Source organism: Lycium ferocissimum, chromosome 6, assembly GCF_029784015.1.
Source record: "Lycium ferocissimum isolate CSIRO_LF1 chromosome 6, AGI_CSIRO_Lferr_CH_V1, whole genome shotgun sequence".
NCBI lineage: Eukaryota > Viridiplantae > Streptophyta > Magnoliopsida > Solanales > Solanaceae > Lycium > Lycium ferocissimum.
The window spans coordinates 62,260,857-62,278,451 of NC_081347.1; the positions used below are offsets into that span (position 1 = coordinate 62,260,857).

The following is a 17,595-nucleotide window of genomic DNA, read 5'->3' on the forward strand; positions in this document are numbered from 1 at the left end:
ATAATGATTTAATTTGCATATGGTTGCTCACTACTCGCTTCGTGCATACGTTATTACATCTTTCACCGTGTCTGGTAGGTTATGTATTCGTGCACAGTTTCACTGCATTGTTCACCGAGTCCCTCGCTAGAGGGCCGGGTACGATATATATATATGATGATATGATGATACGATGATATGGTAATGTGATGATGGCACCGAGTCCCATGATGGGCCGGGTATGGTATACAGTATATGACTTATTCACCGAGTCCATAATGGGTCGGATATGGTATATGATAGAGCTATGCATGATTTTATTTCATAAGGCACAGGTACAGTGATTTCTTGATTACTTGTGTCTCACCGAATCTATTTCGCTTATGATCTTCTTTATTGTGTTTGTACTTTATATACTCGGTACATATCTCCCATCGGCCCGCTTTCTTCGGAAATTGCGTTTCGTACGCATAAAGCGATACGAGGTAAGTTCATCATTTTCATCTCGTTGTTGATACCCGGGAGCCCTGCGTGGCTGATATGATATGATATATATATATATATATATATAAAGGCCCCGTGAGCATTGTTGGTATTTCTGCGTGCGAATTATGAGATAGTAAGAAATACGGCGAAACTACGCCTCAAAAATTTCCCTTTAAATAAAAAAATAAAAGAGAATGAGATATAGGTTTGTAATATGTCTTGAAAGGTCGTGCTTGAATAGTAATGATAGGATTTGACTAAGTTGTGAGTACGCCGACCTCGAGAAATAAGTTAATTCTTGAATTGATGGTAATAGTAATTAGGAGGTCGATATTGATATGGTAAAAGAATTTGGAAAGGGCTTGTGATACTAAGAGATGATTTAGAAAAGGCGGCAAATCTTGATAGAGTGTTATATTAAGGTACCGACCGAATTGATAAGCGAGGGATAAGTGTGGCGACGAGTTTATAGCTAAAAGAAGTAATAGTATGATTAAGACAAGAGTACAGAGGAAAAAGAATTATGACGGATATGAATGTATTGATAAGATAGCTTGTGAGATATTAAGGATAAGATTGACCAGGGAAGGTAAAAGGTTAAATACGCTTACTCCACCGAGTGTAATCAACCCATAGTAAGAATCGTGAACATAGAGGCCAAACCATGTAATTACACCCAATTCCAATTACCTGGGTGGCTTTCCAAACAAGCCTTAAATTGAGTACGAAATTTTAAAGAAAAACTTTTGAACTAAGCCATGTTCCAATTGAACCTCTCAACTCTTTAAAGTGTTCTAATTAGATATTTTGGTTCAAATCTAGAAGAAGAAAAAATGTTTGTGTTTTTACTTGTCTATTAGGTAGTTAAGTTAACCATATAAAATATGTCTTCTCCTTTAATTATACGCATTCGCCTTAATAAGCCGTAAAATCCAAGACATTTTCTACTTGAGGTTGATGCGTATAAGTAAAGAAGATGACATATTTTATGTGATTAACTTAATTACCTAAACAAATGAAAACATACGCAAAAAATGTTCAAAATTTGAACCGAAAGTGTCTAATTGAAATACATTATTAAGAGTTGAGGTGTTATTAGATGAACTATTAGTGTCTAAATAGAATATCACATAAGTTTAATTGGCTATATGTTAGAAAAAACATCCTTTTCATACTCATAAAAACAAACATCAAAAAATTGTGCGGATTGCCCTTCATATGGACTTGTCTTTCATTTTTGCCCCTCAAATCGGTGGTCTTTAATTTTTGCCCCTCAAATCGGTGGTCTTTAATTTTTGTCCCTACTTCTTATTTAATGAAAATTTGTGGGCTAAAGTACCCTCTTTCGCTAGTCTATGAAACCAGAGATTCAGGTTCGAACCCCACCAAAGGCAAAAAAAAAAAAAAAAAAAGTTTCGCAAGGCAGGATTTCATAGCAAATTATGTTTCGTCGGGCCAAAGTTATGTCTTAAGGCATAATTCTGTAATATCAAAAAGGCGTAACTATGAAATCTTGCCTTAAGGCATAACTTTTGCCATGTATTGAAAAGACATAGTTCTATATTCTATGTAGTTCCTTTTCTGGCATAGTTTTGTATTATAACTTAATTTCTACAAAACTATGTCGGGCAAGGCATACTTTACATAGAAACTATGATACTACAGAACTTATGCCTTAAGGCATAACTTTTGCCCGAACAGGCATAATTTGCTATGAATCATGCCTTGCGAATTTTGTTTTTAATACTTTGCTAGGATCCGAACCAAGAATCTTAGGGGTATTTTCGGCCACTTAAAGTGCCGAAAGGCAAAAATTAAGGACAGTGATTTGAGGAGCAAAAATTAAAGACCAGCCCCGAAATAGGACATTTGTGCTGATGGCCGAGCAAACATGAGATCATGTAAGACCATAATCTTAAAAATCTAAAGCAATTACCACTAGAAGTAACAATACTGCTTACAGGTTCGGCAGAATCCGTCAGCTTTGTCTCTTATCCTATACTTATTTTAGAAAATTTATTTAATATGTATAAATAATTGTTCAAAATACAATAATCTCTCTTTTCTAGCATTTAAAACTCATGAGTTAAAAAATTCTAGCTCCGACTCTGAATGAAAGTAAATATGTACTACAATGACTTACAATAAACTAAACTGAGGAGATAAATAGAGAAGAAGAGAAAATATAGCTAAAAACTGAAAATCAACCATTACTCCGCATAAAAAATAAAAAATAAAAAGAAGTCAAATGCTCAAAATCAATCTGAATTGTACAAATAAACTGTTTGGAGTTTCCTTTTTTTACACTGGCCAATGATTATGGAGCTAAACTAGAATATTGCCTCCATGTTTGCTGCCTCCTTGTCCCCTTCATATATACTAAGACTAATCCCAATTTGTTTTCCTCCAATTTTGACTATTTGGCTGAAATGTTCTCTCAATTTCTTCAAATTGAGGCAAAAGATCCTTAAATAAAGGGTCTCAAACTAATAAAGTCAAACATTTTGTCTAAGCTCCAAATCCTTGGGAGTCTTCATAGATAAGGAAGTTTCTCTCTATTATTGCCATATTGACATGAATTCTTCTACTCAAAATCTCTCGTCTCAAAATATCCAGTTCATTGCTCAATTGGCTATGTCTGAACTCGTTTAATTAGGAGATTGATACTAGCCTGATCCGGCTCATCGCGTAATTGGCTATATCTGAACTCGATTAGTTAGGAGATTGGCCCTGGCTTGATCCTTACTTATAATCCAAGAACAATATAGTAGACTAATGTGATTGGTAATGCTATCAACATTCCAAAAATAACCCTGAAATTTCAAAAAGAAAATCGCTTTATTATTTAAGAATTAAAAGGACAAAAATGATTCAAGAAACTAGGGGAAATTTTGCTTACGCAGTGCTAAGAATAGCTGGATGAACATTGTACTCCTTAGCAAACACAAACGGAACAATCCCTTGTGGCAATGCAGCCTAATTAACATATGACATTTGAACAATTTTAGAAAGCAACTTAAACAACAAGTATTACAAAAATAGAAAGGAAAAAAAAAAGAGAAAATATAATTCATTCATACTCATAATGAAGTGTAGTATTAGCTTAATATTTGACACGTGGAATATCGACCCACATGATATTAACTCGATTATTTTACGGAAAAAATCTATTATGATACACTTGCTATACTGTTGCCTTGGCATTGCATTATTTCCTTGGCCTGACACACCGTAGTTAAAAGAGTGTTCTCGAAGTAGGGCGGCCGGGGGGTCACCTTTTGGGTTACGGATTTCGACAGAACCTAATAACTTAATTTAAATTCCGTATTTGTATTAAAAAAAATTATTTCTATGTATAGTTAATTACCTGTACAATGGCGATATGGAGGAGGGTACCACGAAGGCCAACGATAATAGAAGCAGCAGCCATAACAGCAGGGCCAGTTAGAAATCTAACTGCCATTGCAAAAGCAGCCACCGTGTTCCCGCATGCGATTATCTTAGGTTGAAGTGCCATAAACAGACCTATCCATCATCAATCAATAATAAATAATGTCACAGTTCATTCAAATTCTTCACTAAATTTCAACTACTTTTACTAGTACCATTTGACTTATGCACCATTATTCACTCCTGGGAATTTATTTTTCATACAATATAGAACCTAGTTTACACTATCAAGAGGGAGAGGATCTAGTCTTCCCACAACATGTTCATTTGAATTTAGTACTTTTGACACAAAGCATAACACATATGATAAAACTCACTAAAATTTTAACAAATATGAAATTTGACCCCATAATTTTAAGATACACTTAATTCAGTGATAAAAACTTAAAAAGGTTAAACTAATCAAGTTAAAGTCTTGAATTCACTTTTACTATCAGGTCATCTGAAAGATAAATACAAATAAGATAAATACAAATGAATATTCTTGAGAAATTGGATTAGTAATCTAAATATAAAACAAGTTACCTGCGCTCCTATGATAAGTTAAACACATTAACTACATATAAAATCTTTACATTGTTAGTAAATAAGTTAAATTTATCCTCTCGGATTTTTCCTAAATACCAGCTCAGAAGTTTAACTACTCACCTAAGCTAAACATAGCCATTCCAAGGCCAGCGTCAGAGAGAATTGAGATTGACTTCTCCATAATTTTGGGCATATGCACATGCCACCTACAAAACAGGACAAAACGTAAATCTATATTAATCAATTACAAAAATTCAAAATCTTCCTTAATCAATTCCAAATGTTCCAAGAACTTAAGACAGTTAATCATTTCTTAATTCAATAATTAGCTTACCTACACGAGATTAGGGACCAAATCAGACCAATAGGGCTCGAATACGTGTTCGGATTTTGGATAAGTTTACGCCAAACCATAATTAATATTAAACAGTGTCATGACACTTGCCGGAGGCATAACTTTTCCGGCACCGAAATCTTGAAACTTTCAAGAATAACTCAGTATTTTTAAGATTAGAATTTGTATATTTGAAAACTATATGAAAAGTAGTATAAGTTGCAACTTTTCTCATATCAAGTTGGTGAAAAATTCATCGTAAAATATTGGTCAAAGCACCTCTGAGAATTGAGACAGAACGAATAATAATTTTCTTAATTCAATTATTGACTTACCGATACGAGATTAGGGACCAAATCAGACCAATGAGGCTCGAATACGTGTTCGGATTTCGGATTAGTTTACGCCAAACCATGATTAATATTAAACGTGTCATAACACTTGCCGGAGGCATAACTTTTCCAGTACCGGAATCTTGAACTCCGGTAGCCCTTGTGTGTAGGCCGGTAAGACCTTCTTTTTCTTCTTTCTTTTCATCTTTATCTTTTCCAACACCACCATTAGCACCTCCAAAGCTGAATTCTTCACCATCAAAGTCACCAACTTGGGAAATTGCTACAAAAATAACATGTCTTTTTTTTTAATTGATGAATTAACTTGGTAACAATGTCGGTCTAATATCCCAATAACAGATAAAGATTGCGGTAAGTTGACAGTTACCAAAAAATAATATCAAATTTGACTGTGAATAATTCGAGTATGGATTCTTTAAATATTTTTAAAATAAAATTTATATATTTGAATGTTACACAAAGCTCTACAAATCAATATAGCTAATGATTCAAAATATTTCAGAAAAGCTTAAAAAAAATTCGTTAGAGAAATAACAGTATAATTTCTGAAATAATAACTCGTTCACATAAATTGAAATGGAGAGAGTAGACTGATAGGACGGAGCTAGAGCTGCGCCTGCGAAATCGATATAATTCAGTGGCTTTAGATTAGATTCTATATTTGTGTTTAAAAATCAACTTAATATATATAAATTTTTTCTCAAGAACATGAAATTTTTTATTTAAAATTCAAAATTCTAACTCCGCTTACTTGTAAATAAAACAGTAAGAAGTAAACTATACCTTTGCTATCCCCAATTTGAGGATGATCAGAAACCAACATTCTGATTTCCTTGGCACCGTCAGACCGACAAGACTGTTCATTAGCACAGAAATCCGTCCCACCCAACACGTGGAGGCCCGCGGCCTCTGACACGGGTGAGGCACTTGAACTCCACACAAACATGTGGAGTTCCTTAGCATCGTGACTAGCTTTAGCATTCTGCTGTTGTTGTTGTTGCTGCTGTGAATGTACTTGTACTTGTTGCTGATGATTTTTCGGGTTCTTGGAAACTGTAGAAGCAATTTCTAGATTGGGGGCCGGATAAGAAGCCGGCACCAAATTAGATTGTGCAGGGTAAAACCCGAATCTTGGGGAGCTCGTTAGAGCTCCTTGAGCACAGTTTTCCTCGAAATTAGATTGTCTAGGAGTTGTATCTGCAGGACCAAAGTTCGATAACCTTCCAGGAAAACCCATCATTGCATAGAAATCCGTGTGGTTGAAATTTGACCCTCGTGGGGTTGGATTTCTTGATGAACTCAAACTGTAAATTTCAGCCCCAGTAAGATTTGACGGTCTAGGGGTCATAGCAAATGACCCTCTAGACACATTCGATTTTCTTACAGTGACGTGGAGCTTGCCATCTTGGCCAAGCTCCGCGTCAGTTTCAAGAAAATCTTGACCGTCTAAGGAAACAACATCGGATTCAACCTTAAACGACACAATTTCCCCTGCTGTTTCGGGGAATTGTTCCATGATCAACATCTTAGCACCGCGATATTCGAATAAGAAAAGCAAAAGGGTGTACCATATTATACATTGCAACACCACAACTTGTACCATTAAGCTACCTGAGTACTCACCATACATGGCAATCAACAAAGGAATTCCCATAACAAGTGTATTTGGAAGTGTTGAAAGCGAAAAAATTGTTATGCTCCATTCAAGGCTACCATTTTTGGTCAAGTTAGCCCATAAACATAACACCACTAACATAATAACTTTTTGTAGTGTATCAGCAGCAATGAAACGGAAGTTCATTTCATATGGATTGTTCATAGAAATGAAGTGGAATGATAATAAGGGGACTGCGAAAATCGCGACGAATCTGTTTATACCGGAGCATTGATCCGGTGTGAATATTTTCCACCATCGGACAGAACCATAGGCCAAAATCATGGCAACATATAGAGGGACAACGGCTGTTAAGACAACATAAAGATCATGCCAACTTATCATTTTTTTGGACACAAATTGAGAAAAACAGTTTTGTGCTGTGTTCTTCAAGAATGGTGATTGGGAGAAAACTAGGAAATAGCAAAAAATGGGAAGAAGAAGGTTGTTACTTAGTGTATTATACTGACTAAAGGGACATATGTGTAGTGTTTATCCAGCAAATCAGAGGGCTATAAAAAGGATTGGGGGAAGTGTGTTTTTGGGAAGAAAGAAGAAATAGGAGAAGAATGGAGAGAGCGAAGTTACATGAGAATGTAAATGGAGAAGACATATATAGTCAAGAATGAGTGTGAGAACCAATAAGAGTTGTGGAAGAGTGATAAATATTTATTCATCTTAAATCAGATATCTCTGGTTGGCATTCTGGTTATGAAATCACCTTTATTAAGGATTGTTTTACTCTTTAATGTAAGACTTTCTGGTGCAAATTCAAACATAGTCGGACCCTAGTTATGAAGTCGCCTTTTATTAAGGAGTGTTTTATTCCTTAATGTAAGACTTTCTAGTGTGAATTCAAATTTAGTCGGGTCACATTATGAAGTCATCTTTTATTAAGAAGTGTTTTATTCCTTAATATAAGACTTTCTGGCGTGAAATCGAATCAATTCCGATATAGGTGTTGGACACTGGATGAAAAAATCACGAAAATAAATTGGGTATGGAGAGTGGGGTGATTGAACTGGAAAGTTGGGACACAAATGGGGACCAGTTGAAACTGAGATGGGATGTTGACAAAGAAAAAAGATTTTACCTTATATTCACGTTATAGCATATAACATGTCTTGCTTTTCAGTTTTCATATTATTAATTCCACACTTTATGAAAAGCTCTCTATAATTAGTTTTAAAATAATCAAATAATATAAAAGAAAAAAGAAGAGTAATTTACATTGTCAATATATAGAAGTAAAAAATAATTCTCGTCCCAATTTTTTTGGTCAGTATTATACGATGAGCTCAAGTGCTCAACTATAAAAATTACGAAATGTAGTGATTATAGTAAATATTTTTAAAAAGTAAAAGCAATATCAGATTTATATTAAAAAAATTAGAGAAGTTTCTTGAACTTAAGAACTTGCCTCCTTTTAGAGAACGAATAGAATGAAAATGAATAGGTTTGGCATGGGGAATGAGAGGGGCAGGTATTAGATTGACATGGGTTGTCTGTTGACATTTGTAACATCTTTCTTGTACATTCTTCCTCCTTTTTTTTTTTTTTTTGCTATAAATATAATTTCATAAGGATAGTATAACTCTATGTATATATTTTCTCCGTTCACTTTTACTTATCTATTTTTGATTTTACAATCCCCTTAAAAATTAATAAATGAAATATGTATTTTACTATAATACTCATATTAATTGGTGTATAGTCTCATTGGACTTGGAAAATGACTTGAAAATAATTAATGTTGAGGGTAAAACAAACCAAAAAAATTGTCTTTCCTTGATATGCTAAAGTGGACAAGTAAAAGTGAACGGACGGAGTAAAAAAAAAAAAATAAGAAAAGTTATTTAACCACATCCTTTGTTCGCGTAGAATTTTTTTTATCAGATGTCCCTGGAGGGACCATTGTTCACATAGACAAAACTATTCTTTCCATCCCGGTTTATGTGACGGTATTTGATTGTCCTGAAAACATAATGAATCTTGAAGTTATATTTCTACATCTCCTAGATTGAATCCACCTACAGTAGGATTACTCATCAAAGGTTGAACGGAGTTTATAGATTCGGCTTCGGAAACAAGAAGTCCTGGCGCGTGAGCGATAATATCAATCACTTGACTCCGACGTATCCATTATGGTTATCTCATATCTCTTTTTTTCCTTTTCGTATGATTTTGGTTGCTATACTTATATTTTACTATTGTAGCATTATAAACTGTATTATTATTCTTGTTGTCATCGGGATAATCAGACTATTTTCTTTGTTCCTTCCACATATACAGGATATTTAAAGAAGTTAACATCTTAGTAGCAGGGTCCAGAAAGATTATTCACTACTATATTTCTTTACCAAAGGACAGGGCCAATCGTGCACAGAATTTAATAAATGAAGAATTTTTTTTTTTTTTGAAATTGATGGTCTAAAACAAGTCTTAAAAATTTATGTTGCTATAAATGATCTCATTAATGATAAATAAAAAGTATAAAAGTAAATTATTTTTAAATAGAAACAAATAATTTTTAAACGAACTAAAACGAAAGAAGTATCGCATAAATTAAAATAAAAGAATTAATTTAAATGCCAAATTCCTTCTTACTCGACAAGCATTTGTGTGTCAGTCAAAAGAGAGAGAGAGAGACTAGCTTCCAAACATAGATTTACTTTTTGGATAATGTAATTCAATTCTAATAAGAATTTAATTTCTCCACAAGATTTGGCAAGCTGCTTCGACAACTCATACTATGTCCTAACTACTACTTTATGAGTTTGAGACTTTTAATCACAAAAAAATATTACTACTACAAATACATTTTTCCATATAAGAATGTAAACTCTTTTTTCCTTACTTTTTTCCTTTTGCCCTTTTAAGGTCAAAGTTTGGTATAATAAGCGCTGTAAAGTGAAACAAGGGGGTCCTCAAGCTGCAAATTATTGAATAATAAAGTAGACGATGAAAATGATATTGGCCAATAAATTCAATAATTGGTCAAAAATTGAGAGGACACTCAAAGATTAGAAGTTTGTTTTGGAATTCCGTTGGATTATTTATTTTAATAATATTTCACGTGCAATAATTTGGTTGAATTTAAGCCTGTCCGTGACTTTTTTGTTTTTAGTCCACAACGGTAAGGCAATCACTCTCGTGTTAGATGCTTCCTATACTAATTAATTTGCTTTTATTCAATTTTCCACATATGAAACTTTAATAAAATTTGGTGTTGATATCCACATTTAGAAAGATTCATCATGTTAGTATCACCTTCCTTAATCTGCTGTAACATATAATTTACCTTATTTTCAAATTACTAATTATACTTTTTTTTATGACTTGTAGTTATGTTTTAACTGATATAATAGGGTAATAAAATTCTTTTATATTATTAATTGTAGAAGTTAAAGTCCTTTAAAATTATAATTGATTTGTCATTGACGAACTTATGCTAATTAACTATACAATTTAATAATTATTTCTTCTTTTAAACATGAATATTTAAACAATACTATTAAGGGGCTGTGTATGTAATTGGCCTAAATAAATCGTGATTGGCTAGATGAATTTTCATTTGCCGTATTTTCCGGGAGAGAGAACTTTACAAATTTTATTTGTTAACTAAATATATCATTTATATGTATCAAATCAACATCTCCCATCCATAATTGTTGCTTGATCCTAAAGTATCTCGCGACAAAAGTTCCAATTATCTCTTTTCCATATTGACTTATAATTACACATAGCAATCTTCACCTTCCAAATATCTCTGCTTAAAACGTATCAATTTCAGTTTTATTGATTCTTTTTCTTTGATTGGCTCTTCTCCATTTTCCCCAAGTTCTACCTTAGATTAGGGACACATGGCATGGGTTAAAATTAATGGCTAAAATTTAATTGATTAAAACAAGTCTCTAATCATGGTTTACATAATTAATAACTTATCCATAAATATATTAAAATATTCTCTCTCTTCCTATTTTAGTTTTCCACTTATTCTTTTTTCCTATGCAGAATTAGACTCATTATTCAATTGGTGATTCTGTGATATTACAAATTCACAGAATATATTCCACTACTAATTCACAGAATATATTACTAATTCACAGGATTAAAACCCAATCACTGAATTGCCTCTCAATCCAAAATTAATAAGTATCTGCTTTGTAAGATCTTCTTTATCAATTCCACTTTATTCAGATTCATTATACTCTAAGATAAGAGGATTAGAGAATTTATCCTCATTAGACATTTTTATACTGGTCGTCAACATCCACATTTCTTCTCCTTTATCCGGGGCTTGGGATGGATATGCTTTGTGAAACTCACCTGTCAATTAACACACTACGAAAAGGGAGAGAAGATCGGGTAAACTGATAGGGAGAAAGGGGATTTTGGATTTTACTGCTAGGAAATTAAAATAGGAAGAGAGAGAATATTTTAATATATTCATGGATAAGTTATTAATTATGTAAATCATGGTTAGAGACTTGTTTTAGTCAATTAAATCTTAGCCATTAATTCTAACCCATGCCATGTGTCTCTAATTTAAGATAGAACTTGGGGAAATGAAGTGAATGGAAATAGAGAGGAGCTCAATCCCTTTTTCTTAGTCAAGATCGATTCTTTTGCTAATGGGTTCCTTTCATTAACAGGACATTTATTAAAAATATTATAATAATAATATTTATATGGAAAAAAACCGTCACATTAAGCTCTACCATTTACAGATCATGATAAATCCACTGTTTATGAGTCGCCGGCTCATTCTTCAACAGCACGCGGTCAGAGTCCCGACTCCTTCCGTTGCTTGGGAGCTTACAATTTCATATTCTATTTCACTCCCTAATGAGGGTTCTTTCACACTTCCCTAACGCTATTACTTTGCTTTCGGTCACCCAAAAATATTTAACAGGACATTGAGTAAAAATATTATAATAATCATGGGATATTTATGCTCTTGGGTCAGAGCAAACATTGATACTCTTAACTATTTAATTATCAATATTTTTGTTATATGTTGGACTACAAAGATACTCTCTCCGTTCATTTTTACTTTTCCAGTATTTCAAAATTAGATTTTCACTTTTACTTCTCACTTTTAGCATATCAAGAGAAGACAATTTTTTTTTTTTTTGTTTTATCCATAGTATTAATTACTCACTTCAAATACTTCGCTTTTTCAAACCAATAAAACTATTTAGCAATAATTAATATGGGCATATTGGTCACACAAATTATGCACTTCATTTATTATTTTTAAACATTGATACTCTTAAAATTTAACTATGGACAAGTAAAAGTGAACGGAGGGAGTATTTTTTTTCGCCCTTGGTTGACTAATCATGAGACGTAGCAAACTGCAAATTTAGCTCTTTGATAATTTAAATAAATCACTTTTTCAATTATGCAAGTTGGGCATCCACATTTGATTTTATTAACCGGCCATATATATAATTTAATAAATGTTAGTTACAAAACCACCATATTAATGTATAAATAAAAAATCCAATAAGATATATCATAGGAAATTTAGTTAATGTTTACTGATTTGTCGCTTAATAACATTAAATTAGGTCTTGACACGTGAAGGATAACATCCAATTGAAGCCCCCAAATATAGTGATAAATTAAACCCAAAATCAGCAACCATGATAAATCATTTGTAAACCATATTACAGATAAGGTCATTTTTTTTTTTCCCTGTTTGTTGGCAAATTCTCTTAAATTAACATTTGTAAAGATGCATTCTTGCACCTAAAAAATAATAATCAAATCACCCTTTGAAACTCCATGATTGAGCAACATTATCATTCTCATAGAAAATGCATCACTTTTTTGCTTCTAAATATCTTCCTCACCCACTATATTTGCAGATCAATTAAATAAAGTTTGTTTCTATAAACTAAGAGAGAACTGACCCTTCCAAATTAATAGAAATAAAAAAGAATAAGGTCATACCTATGAGTTGAGGGGTTAGTTAGATTATACAACCTTGAAGAATAATATATATCAGGTCGATTTTATTGTTGACACGATCTCGAATCTCACGGGTTAAATCCAAGGCTTCTAAAAAAGTAAGAGTTCAAAAACAATGTATTTGGTATGGTAAACATATTTCTCAACTTCTTTTGTCTAATCAACAGTTTTAAAAATTTAGAAGCTTTTTCAAGCGAACTATCAAATAAACATAAGCGAAAAAGTCATTTTCCTATTTAATGAAAATCTTTTCAACGAAAATGCTTTCTAGCGTTTGGTTGTCAGAATATGACTTATTTTCAGGAAAATGATTTCCCAAAAATGTCTTTCTTCATGCAAAACACTTATCTTTTTCATTTTCTGTTAGATTGCATTTGTAATGCCCCGAATTTGTTTTGTTACGTGTTTGTTTAGGCTCTAAGTTGCGCAAAAGGGTGTTAGAAATGTCGTGAGAGTGTATAATACTTAAATTTAATTAATGGTTGCAAGATCTAAAGGTTTGTTTAGAAGAGCGGAGAAGTAGTCTGGAACAAGTTGGAAATGCTTAAAGGGAAGAAGATGAACATAGTCACACATGACCTAACTGCAAACGACTTAATGTGTAATGTATTGAGAAATGAGATTTATATCAAATTAAAGCCCTTGAATTCGTCGCTTTGATATCCCTACATTACAGACATTTTACTAAAGGCTATTACAGAGACCTTTTGATCACAATGCGCGGTGGCAGAATGGTGAGTTTTGAGAGTCCTTTGGGGCTTGTTGGGAGCACGAAGCACCACTTGGGCTCTGGTCCGTTGGAGTGCTTTTTGACTGTGAAACGGTGGCAAAGCACCAGGCAAAATAATCTATGTAAAAGAGGCGTCAGGGAGAGAGAAACATAACTTTATTCACACCGTAGCCTTTTAGGAGCTTTTAAGGAGAGAACAAGCTAGGGTTCTTCTACACCCCAAAGTAAGAATTTTTATCATAGATTCGAGTAAAAAAAAAAGGAGTTTACATCGTTTAACACCTTCTAATTCCTAAAAAAACTAAATTTGTGGAGACATTTTACAAGGTAGGTTTCGTTACTTCCTACTACTAAAGTTAAAAACTTTATTGGTGTATAATGATGTTTAGATTGTAAGATCGATGAAAACGGTATGAATCCATTAATGGCCAATTAAGACATCAATTGAAGAATTGAGTTGAGTAGTAGTTGGGTTAACAATTTTAACCATTTATTGTAGATTTCAAAGGGATTGAGTACATCAGTTTGCTGATAGAGGACCTAGATAGTTGATTATTAAAGGTAAATTGAGGTTATTTTCCTAAGTCAAGGTCCAAATTTGAATGTGCATAATAAGGGCCTGATATATTATCTAAATGTAGAAATTCGAATCTACGTAGTCAAATATTTTGATGCCCATATGAGTTACAATGCTTAAACTACAAAGCTTACATTTTCAACATAGATTACATGAAGGGAAAAGTCACGTGTATATGCTTAACTAATTATTAGCTCAGACAGTAATCAAGATGCATGGTTTGATTAATTACTTGTTGTATGTGCAATTGTTTGTGTTTCTTAAATTCAATTCAGTTTCATATAATCTAATCACATTCAGAAGGGACAAGTAGCCACCCTTCCCAAGCATGAGTACCACGGTGGTCATGATATAGGTACTTGGCCATACTTGCAGTTTTACCTCCACAAAGTGTGAGTGTTGCCAGAGTCCAGGGTTAGATACACCACACTGGAGATAGCCGACACTCCCTATACATAACCTAGTTGCATGTATATACGACCATCATGGTTAAAGTTTTCAAAACAGATAATCTCAAACAAAATCAGTTTCAGATTCAATTTTAAGCATCAATTCCAATTATCAATTTCAGACTAAAGTTTCAAATTCAGTTTCACCTATTACAGATTGACAGTATTTGCTATGTGAATTATATATTTTATTTCTTGCATTTCATAATGTTTATACATACATACATACATACATATGCAAAGTTTCAATCCCACAAAAAGGTACTCCTTCTTGTATCTTATCTTCCCTTGTTCGTGGTTCCTTCCCCCTAGTAAGAAAAAGAACATTAAAAAATTCAAAGCTTTGGTTGTTGATGAACGTGTGAACAAAGTGAAGTCAATCTTATCTCTGGTTATGTGATTACATGCCCCAAGTCATTTGATTCTCAGAATTGTCTAGTCATGTTCAATATTAGTAGGCTTTAGTTGGCTTACGAAAAACTAAAGTAGGTCCCTTGTCTGTTCCCAAGCCCTTCCATGGGGGTGGGTAACAACCTTTTGGTGTTTACTTTTGGATGAAAAGTAAGAGACATATGTTTTTTACACAAATGATTGGTATATTTTTACGGCTGAATTTCCTGTCTAAATCTTTATTTTCAATGGATGGTGTCGACAAGTCATAGGTGAAATGCATGGTCGGGATGGACTAATAATAGAGTTGTTGGAGACAGTAGTGATTGAGCTAGGGAGCGCAAGGGAGTTCTGACTTTATCGGAAAATTGCACTAATTAAATAAGATTAAATTATTTTATATGTATATATAGTGGATGTTGAATCCCTTTAAATTTTTCGTGTATTTAATTTCTTTTTTTTTTAAATTTCCTTAATAAAAATTATGACTTCGCCACAGATTAGAGATAAAGAGACCTTAGATTTAAAGACAATATGTTTCATCATTCAAATTTTGCTTCTCGAGATATATTCTGCAGTTAATATTTGCCATAAGATTGTAAGAAGATAACAAATAACGTGTCGAAATAACATGGATTGGCTTCGACAAACAATAACATGAATTGACTTCTCAATGATATGATTTTTGAGTCCATCTTATGAATTGATCGTTTCGTTTTAAAAGAATGAAGGTATTTGGAGTAAGTCATCAAACTGTCTAATTTTACGATCTCAATTTAGATATTGACTATTTCATTTTTTTTTTTAAAAAGCATTGCATAATTATAAACTAGATAAAAAGTTACAAAATTCAAGATCATTAAACTGTGGTAAAATCAATATATTTTAAAAATGATTAAACTGTGGTAAAATCAATATATTTTAAAAATGATTAAACTATGGTAAAAATAAAAGCTCTTCAACTCTTTAAATAATAATAGCAGCTCTTGGAAAATGAAGAATGATAATTGGGAAATTTTCTTTGTGTATGGAATCTCAACATTTACATGTATTTATACAAGGCTATTTTAGGGACTGAAAATGCAAATGTAAATAAGGTAAATTATTAACAAACTACAACTATACTAACAGGTATGTACTTTCTTTTTTTTTTATCTAATTTCGATATTTTAGTCATCACCTGTGCATTCTAGAAGGATAATTAACGTGTAATTGGATCCATTTACATACACTTGTATTTCTACGTTTTGTCTTGACTTTAGTATTTGGGTTTTCAAGATCATTAAACTGTGTAAGTATTAAACTGTGTAAAATCAAGAATAAGAGGCCTCAAACTTGTGAAGAATGATAATTGGGAAATTTTTCCAATACTTGCTTTTGGAAATGGATGAAGTAAAACACCACTTTGGATCCATTTATATCCTACGTTTTGTCTCGAAGCTTTAGTATTTGGGCTTTGTTTGTTGTAAGTGACAAAACCTTGTGATCAACCATTTAGCAACCACTTAGGTCTTCTCGACTCTTCTTCTTCGACTCATCTTCCTCAATTCTCTTCAGATCATTTCTTCCATTGTTATGGAGATGAGCTTCTTCATCTCCAACATCCCCCCCAAATTGAAGGGGAGAGAAGAAACTCCCAATTTTCTTAATAAATCCCAATGTGAAATCCTTGAAAGTAGGGCTGGGCATAAATACCGAAAATCGAAAAATCGGACCAAATCGAACCGAACTTCAAGAAATCAAAATCGAAAGAACCAAACCGAACTAGTTTGGTTCGGTGTTTGGTGTTCACCTTCAAAAAACCGAAATCGAAATAGCCGAACCGAACTTTGATGAAACCGAACCGAAGAACCGAAATTTATACATTACCCAAAAAAATTAAAATAGTCCAGACCCATTAAGTTTAAGCCCAAAAAAACCCAATTGTAATAAGCTCTCTTTTGCTTTTGTATTTCCACTTCAGTTGAGAAAATCAAATATCCTTAACAAAGAAAGGTGACTAGGATGTGTCTTTAGGATTAATGTATGTCCTTTATGTGTTTTCTTAATTATTCTTCTTTTGTATGTATATAACACCTAGTAATCCTATTTATGGTTATGGTTTCTGTTCTTGTGTATCCTGTTTGTTTGATTTTGATTTTAATTTGTTAGTTTTATGTTTTGTTGCTTTTAAGAATATGAGTTAGTGTAAATGGAATCGCTTCTAATATCATATCAAAAAAACCGAATTGAAAAAATCGAAAGCGAACCGAACCAAACTTTAAAAAACCGAAAGAACCGAACCGAACTAGTTTGGTTCGGTGTTCGGTGTCCACCTACAAAAAACCGAAACCGAAATAGCCAAATCGAATTTTGCTAAAACCGAACCGAATGCCCACCCCTACCTGAAAGTGTTTTTGTGAAGAAATCAGCTAGTTGAAGTTTTGAAGGGAGAAAAGACAAAGAAATTAGACCAGATTGAAATTGCTGACAAACAAAATGGCAATCAAGCTCCACATGCTTGGTTCTCTCATGAAAGACCGGATTACGAGCTATGTGTATGGCAGCTGACTATTTGAATGGATGGGAACTGGCAACGATGGTGAAATAGATAGATCCTTAAGAAGTCTAATAAGACAAGTGATTTCAGTTGTTACTCGTCTCATAGATCTATACTCGACTTCTGTCGAAGAAAGAGAAATCAAGG

The 17,595-nt window shown here is 33.0% G+C and overlaps 1 protein-coding gene across 1 annotated transcript; it reads right to left on the bottom strand.

Moving 5' to 3' along the window:
- Positions 1-2,714: 2,714 nt before the first annotated feature.
- On the bottom strand, positions 2,715-7,428 carry LOC132059972 (auxin efflux carrier component 3-like). Its single transcript, XM_059452814.1, has 6 exons — positions 5,914-7,428; positions 5,113-5,392; positions 4,564-4,649; positions 3,833-3,990; positions 3,365-3,441; positions 2,715-3,278 (listed from the first exon to the last, which is right to left on the bottom strand). The coding sequence occupies exons 1-6, from the start codon at positions 7,127-7,129 to the stop codon at positions 3,212-3,214; spliced, it is 1,884 nt and encodes a 627-aa protein (XP_059308797.1). The 5' UTR covers positions 7,130-7,428; the 3' UTR covers positions 2,715-3,211.
- Between the last annotated feature and the right edge of the window lie 10,167 nt (positions 7,429-17,595).

Coding starts and splice junctions, on each gene's coding strand:
- LOC132059972 (XM_059452814.1), bottom strand. CDS start 7,129: ATGATAAGTTGGCATGATCTTTATGTTGTCTTAACAGCCGTTGTCCCT. Junction 5,393..5,913: donor TCAAATTGGGGATAGCAAAG/GTATAGTTTACT, acceptor TTATTTTTGTAG/CAATTTCCCAAGTTGGTGAC. Junction 4,650..5,112: donor TGGTCCCTAATCTCGTATCG/GTAAGTCAATAA, acceptor CCTGTTTTGTAG/GTGGCATGTGCATATGCCCA.